Here is a 7111-nt window from a genome sequence, read left to right on the forward strand (position 1 = left end):
TCAAGATCGGGCTCGGGCCCGCGGGCTCGGGCGGGCGGCGGCGCGCGCGTGTGGGCTCTTTCACCCATCTTGGTCCACTATAATTATTAAGTAACATAAAGTCACTTAATTTATACACATTAAAAGATGTGTTAATCCTCCAATGTGGGATAATTAACACTAGTTAATTATTCCCTAAGCTCCAACTCCAAGCTTTAATTAAAAGCTAATTATGCCCAACTTTAATCCACTATTTCTCACTCACCGGAAATCGGATTTGAGAAAGTGAATATACTACATTTATCTACGTAAAATGTAGATCGACGCTATGTCATTTAATTTCACAAAATTAAATGTCTCGTCACATTTATTATTTGGTCAAAATTCATTGACCGGGCATATTTAATCCATGATTTTTACATTAAAAAAATAAAATTAAAAGTAAAGTATATAAAATGAAAACAAAAATTTTAGTTTAGTCGCATGACATTTGACATGCCATGAAATCACGTATCTTGAAACTAATCAAACACTAGAAGAAATGTATATTCTTTATCAAAGTTGAGGTTTCATGATCAAAGAAAATAATAAATTATTGGAGAAAAATGAGAATTGGGCGATGTATTTCCATATTCATTGGCCCATTTGAGTTGGGCTGAAGTGAATATATATGGACTGCTAGTAACAAGACTTTATATATTAAAAAAACAAAGTATTCAATCATGAAAGAATAAAATTATTCCAGTTAAACAATATATCAAAATCAAATTTTTTTTATTGGATAAAGAATACGGCATGAATTTGCAAATATTCTATCACTAATCAAACGTTTTAGATTAAAGTTTCAATTGAATTATTGAATTTGCCACCAAATCCAAACCCAGCATTCATACTTCACATTTAATTTCATTTAATTTAATAACCATTTTTCCTTCTCTGCAATAAACAATTTAATATCTTCATTAATACACGATTTCGTCACATCTCTTTGTTTCTCTCTCCTTCTTTGTCTCTCGAGGTTTCCCTGAATGCGACCTCTGCGTTAATTTCATATTTGGAGGGAAATCTGCTTTCAACTTTTCGGAATTTTATGAGATTGTTCTCCTATTTTTGACAACCGTCTGTTGATTCTTCTCTTTTTTTGTTTCTGGAAAATTTCTCTATATTATGGAGGTAAATGATTAATGATTAATTTGCTCGATTCTTTTTGGAAAATTGATAGTGCTCGTATTTGTACGATCGGATAGTGAATGTATGATGTTCGATCATCCAATTCCGGTGGATGTTGAAGAATTTCGGCTAGTTTTTTATGATTAATGATACGTTTCATTATTAATTCATTGAATTTTGGTCATTCTTCTGATGCAATCACATAATTCGACTGTTGCCTGATTATTGATTGATTTTTTGGGGATAGTTATGGAGGAGATGCCCAAACATTTGTGCGTGTGTTTTAGTTATGAAGTTTCAGTTTTCTCGCCTAGTATATTTGCCTAAAATAAGGAAAAAAACGGTCTATTGGTAGTGATGTGATAAATGAACTGACTCTAATGCATTTTGCTCTCTGATTTGTTTGTGTTTTTAGGGTAAAGTTCCGGGGATGGATGAGGCTAAGAAGGCAGAGGCTCACATGACATCAGCTGCGGCTTTTGTCGAGGGAGGGATACAGGAGTCTTGTGATGATGCTTGTAGCATATGCCTCGAGGGGTTTACTGATAGTGATCCTATGGCGGTGAAGTGTTGATGTGGTATTTGCATTTGCATATCCATTGTTGCTATCTGTGAATCTGTTTGATAATCTTATGCAGGTGACAAGTTGCAAGCATGAGTTCCATCTTCAGTGCATTCTTGAATGGTATGTGTCACCCCGTTTGAATTTTCAGCTCATGCTTTGTCTCAATCTATAGGATTGTTCTAGTTCTATTTGCTACTTCATGCTCAACGTAACATCATTTATTTGGTATTTCATGTTTCACTTAAGATGTCAAAATGAATCATACTAACAACGTTATATAGACTGCCTAAGTCAGTTGTATAGTATAGCCGTTATTCATGACTTATAAGTAACACTTATGACTAGCAATGTTGTGACCCTTACTTCGGTTTGGTGGTAGTACCAATATGTTTGTGTGTTAATTTTGGCACTAACCTACATCCTCTGTTGGTTGAGAACTTAAGAGAAAAAGTTATTATAGCAGGTAGAAGATGGTCTAGATAGATTTTAGAAACTCTTAGGTAATTCTTTATGAGACACTGCCTCAATTGCTGTCTTAGTTGTATCTGAAACCCATCCCAATCAGACAGGGGTAGCAAATGAGTACTGAATTTGCTGATCTGGTTCGCAAAGTTTCTAGTCCCAGTCTTTCATTACCAGTAATTATACTCTACCAGAGCTGATTGACAATCATCCAGCAATTGTTTCCTTTCTATATTTTCATTTTATTTTAAATTTAGCTTCAAGCTCAACAATAATTTTACAACAGTTGAAACGTTGCTATGTAATTGCTATTCTATGGGTCTAATTAGTTTGTACATTTTGTTGGCTAAATCTTGTATAATCTAAACTAAAACACAGTATTGTGAGGCCAAAAGTTAGGAAGCCTCATGTTAAAGTTATTTTGGTAGTGTAACTAGTGTTTGAGGAAGACTGAAATATACACTTATCTTTCCTTCTATTGGTGGAGTAGGTGCCAAAGAAGCTCCAATTGTCCAATGTGCTGGCAAAGTGTCAGTCTGAAGGATCCTGCAAAGTATGTTTCTGAAGTTGACCTTCTATTGATTTAAATCCAAAACTCTTGTTCAGTTCTGTTGTTTCTTGATTTGGGTTGATGTACCTTTTCTATTTAATGGCAGTCAAGAATTACTTGAGGCTGTAGAACGTGAAAGAAGTTTTAGGCTCACTCCATCAAGGAATACAACAATATTTCGTCATCCGACTCTCGGAGATTTTGAATTGCAGCATGTATGCTATCAATATTTGTAGTTACCTTTGAAAATTACTCCAATGCCCCTGATATTTAATGTTGTGTTAGTGTTTCACAACTCTTCTGGCCATATGCAGTTACCAGCTGGAATTAATGATGCTGAACTTCAGGAGCGGATTATCCAACATTTGGCAGCTGCTGCTGCAATTGGTAGAACTCACCGAGTTTCTCGGAGGGATGGCTCAAGGAGCCGTTCTTCTGCTCATGCCCGTCCACAGTTTGTTGTATACTCAGGTCATCCTCCTGGATCTTCTGCTGGTTCTGGTGGAGAAGGAACTGAGCCAATTGCAGCAGCTGAAACTAACCCATCACTATCAGTTGCATCCATAAATAACATCGGAAGCAATCAAAATTCAGCTTTATTATCCAGACCTTTAGTGGTGCCGACTTCTGCCCCAGGATCATCAAATGATAATAGGTACTACTATATATAGTTTTTCTATCTATTATATGGTGGTTGTTCTAAATGATTTCTTATATCAACTTTCAACTCACTTTATGTATGTCCACTTAGAAACTATGTAAGCCAGTCGTCCTTGCCAAATCAAGACAGAGCTGGACCATCTGAGTTACCGTCCATTTCAAATTCCTGGAAGTCTCGATTTAGTTCTATGTCAACGAAGTATGAGTTGGTTTTAATTTTAATCATTATTTAATCTTCTTCTTGTGCTTAGTTATTATGGTTTAAGACTTTAAGCCTTCTGAGTTCTGAGTGTTGTCAATTCAATTATGTTTAGATACAAGGAGTCCATTTCAAATAGTACTAAGGAATGGAAAGAGAAGCTGTTTTCTCGAAGCTCTTCCATGGCAGATATTGGTTCGGAAGTCAGGAAGGAGGTGAATGCTACTGTATCCCGCATGATGGAACGTCTCGAAAGTAGAGATAACGATAGTCATGTGCCAGAAACAAATAGTGCAGAAAGTTCTTCGGGCGCTGGACCAAGCAACAACAGTAGGGATACTCCCAGTGATACGTCATTGAATGGAAAAAACTCTGCTTCCGTTGCTGCAAGTTCAGTATCAAGTTAAGTTTATAATATTGCTAAGGGGCGTCCATCCTCAGCATTTCATCTTTGAAGGTGTGTTGTTGAGTGGCCTGATAAGTAATCTTGATCTTTTGATATTTGGTTACTTTTTTTCGATTATCGTTCTTTTGCTTGGCAATCCAGGTATATGATCCAAATATGACATGCCGAGGATCAGATAGTGAATGGTACTCGTTGTTCGATCCACAACCAGAGTGAAGAACAGAAACAGGAAAGGAAGGCAACTTGTTAAGCTTTGTTTACCATAAAATCTTTATCTGAACATAAATCTTGCAATGTGACTTTGGGAGATAGATTTGGGCAGAGATAGTGTAGTGGATGCTTTGCTTTCTTATTTCTCCATTTGAATTGATGCATGGAACTTGCAACACTCACCCTATCTATGTAAGTTTTATAAATATTGTTCGATTGGGTAGATAGAGTTCGATATTATATATGATTAGTCTTGACTTGTGAGCCTGGGCTTTACTACCTCTATACCAAAATTAGTGGAAACACTATTTGTCGGTTGGTGGTATTTCTATTTCATAAAAAAAATGAAAGCACTATTTGTTTTTATTTATCATGTCCAAGTAGCAAAGCTACCATAAGAGCATCCACGTCCGTTCATGCTCTTGTCAAGAGCATGCTCAAGGGTTCCACCATTCTATTATTCAATTTAAATACTTCAATTACTAAGAACATTTTCCACATATTAAAATGCATTCAAAATACCCGAATTATTATTACAAATTACAAAAAAAAAAAAAATTACATAATTAAAATCCTAAAATTGAGATCGTGAGAGTTGTTTGGCGTAGTGTGATTTTTTTGAGTTGAAATGAGGGGTATTTATAGACGAAGGTGTGAATTTTGGGATAAAAATAATGAAAAAAATAAATTAACAGTGTGGAAAAAACGATATATATTAATGGAAGTGTGAAAATATTTTTTATTATTAAATCTGAATTATTCAGATTTTTTTGAATTAAAAAAAACTATAAACCAACGGCCAACCAGAGTATGCCATGTTGGTTGCTCGTGCTCTTGCCGTCGGCACGACAATGCTCTTCTGCAAGAGCACGTCCGTGCCGACGGCAAGAGTGCAATGGTGGGCATGGCTCTTGCCATGCCGTCAGCACGACGTTTGTTCTTGTAAAGAGCACTACTGTGGATGCTCTAATGAATTAGTGAATGAATAGATTAAAACTAAATATTTGGAAATGACATTATGTATATAAAGTTGATTATGGAACATGTTTTATGGTAATGGGCTCCTTTCCGTACTGAGTGGGTCAATATGTGTTAGAGGTAGTACAAAGTAGATCCATTCACATGCATAAATATCTATTGATGGCTTTTAAATTAAACTTTTCTCTTTTATACAAAAAAAATATATACAAAGCTCAAAGCCTTCTTGAAGATCCGAGGTAAGACACCAGTAGAATGGATAAAATCCAAACAAACCAAATTAGCAACATCATATACATAGAACAAACGAGATCACACAACAAAAAAACAAACCAACGAGAAGGGAAGAGCAAATTAAGCTTTTACTAAACATAATTATATATATTTAAATTGTATTTATAACTTATAAGTAGTTGTGAATTTCTTTTGGAAAAAAATTTCTCTTATCATCACATTTGAATTTGAACGATTTTTATTAAAACAAACTCGCCAACTTGTGGAGCCATTCTCACAAATGAAAGAAAATTCAAGTTGTATTCGAATTGAGAATTAATTTGATTTGAGAGAATTTGGCCGATGGGTTTCAATTTCAAATGAGAACATAAAGAAAATTCCTAAAAATACTTTTAAAAGGTGTATTAATATGGCCTTCAATTCCAAATTTAAATATACTTCAGTTAATAAGTTTGATTCCCAACATTATTTGAATTCAAATGGGAATGCCATCAGTTATAAGTCCATATGCTTAGTGAAAAGCACTTGACTAATTTTAGCTTTTACTATTTAATTTCAAACTTTCTTTTGAATTTTTATTTGAATGATCTTAGATTAAATAATCAAGCCACATTATTAATTAATTACTACTCCATGTTACTTTATTACTCAATTAAAAAGTTTTACTAATATCAAGAAATAACAACATATTCCCTACACACTCAATAAAGAGAGTGGATTTATATTATACTGTAAAATGATTGAAGCAACATAGCTCGTGAAAAATAAGATTAAATTACTATTAAACTCCATGGGATTGGAATAATTATATTGATGGTCCACATGTGCATTTATGTACATGTTTTTTATACATATAATTAAATTTTATATATCAAAATATGAAATGAAGATGATTTGAACCCCATTCGGCACCGACAGCCTCGAGCTATACTTTATGGAAAATTTGATCACCAAATCTTATATTGTGGTTCATATTTCATCACCTAATCTTATATTGTATTTGTAGTATTAATTGCAAGAGGGCATTATTGAGCAATCAAGTCTCTCGAGTCGTCCCTCTAAAAAAATATGATATCAATCAAAATTAAAATGCTGGAAAATTTTTGAACTAGTAACAAAGTATAATTGACAAATAATTTAAAATAAGCACTATTTTAAAATAACAATAACACGTTTTACAACCTAATTTAGCACTTTGTAGGAGGCTACATTTATCAAAATAAAACAAAAAAAACTGTCGGTCACGCCAATAGAACATAATGTTTTTTAATACTTAATTAATTTGATGAGGCAAGAGTTAGTTGATTATGACTTGGAGATGTAATGATGACACGATATATTACAAAATGAAGTGATTATATATTTTGTAGAGAATGATTAATTAGTTTTGATTGTATCAATATATTTGCTAGGCATATGTTTTTTGAGGGGTAGATATATCATACTATATGTTATGATAAGTTGAAATAGAAGTGTACTAAAATAAAAAAAAAGTAAAAAATTGTTATCTTTCTTAGTAATTTAATTAAGATCCTAACATATATATATACTTCCCATAAATATTTCATTTCTCAATGATTTTGTCCACTGTTGAGCTCCTAAGAGCATCTGCAAAGCCATCTCGATGCGGGCTCGGACTCTTCTCGGCGAGACGAGCCAGCGTCGAGATAGCGATGCAGCCCTCCCGTCACGCAGCGT

The 7111-nt window shown here is 34.0% G+C and overlaps 1 protein-coding gene across 1 annotated transcript; it reads left to right on the top strand.

Annotated features, from left to right (window-relative positions):
- Positions 1-794: 794 nt before the first annotated feature.
- Positions 795-4465, top strand: LOC121787551 (E3 ubiquitin-protein ligase RHF2A-like). The gene is made up of 9 exons (XM_042186323.1): positions 795-1152; positions 1565-1711; positions 1788-1834; positions 2667-2729; positions 2833-2941; positions 3041-3381; positions 3478-3585; positions 3701-4042; positions 4133-4465. Exons 1-8 carry the CDS (start codon positions 1147-1149, stop codon positions 3990-3992), a joined length of 1113 nt encoding a protein of 370 aa, XP_042042257.1. The 5' UTR covers positions 795-1146; the 3' UTR covers positions 3993-4042; positions 4133-4465.
- Positions 4466-7111: the final 2646 nt, after the last annotated feature.

The sequence above is a fragment of the Salvia splendens genome, chromosome 22 (assembly GCF_004379255.2).
Source record: "Salvia splendens isolate huo1 chromosome 22, SspV2, whole genome shotgun sequence".
Lineage (NCBI taxonomy): Eukaryota > Viridiplantae > Streptophyta > Magnoliopsida > Lamiales > Lamiaceae > Salvia > Salvia splendens.

What these genes read in the sequence shown, in the direction of transcription:
- LOC121787551 (XM_042186323.1), top strand. An exon ending in GGATCATCAAATGATAATAG is followed by an intron (nt 3,382 to 3,477) that starts GTACTACTATAT and finishes ATGTCCACTTAG; the next exon opens with AAACTATGTAAGCCAGTCGT. An exon ending in TTTAGTTCTATGTCAACGAA is followed by an intron (nt 3,586 to 3,700) that starts GTATGAGTTGGT and finishes AATTATGTTTAG; the next exon opens with ATACAAGGAGTCCATTTCAA.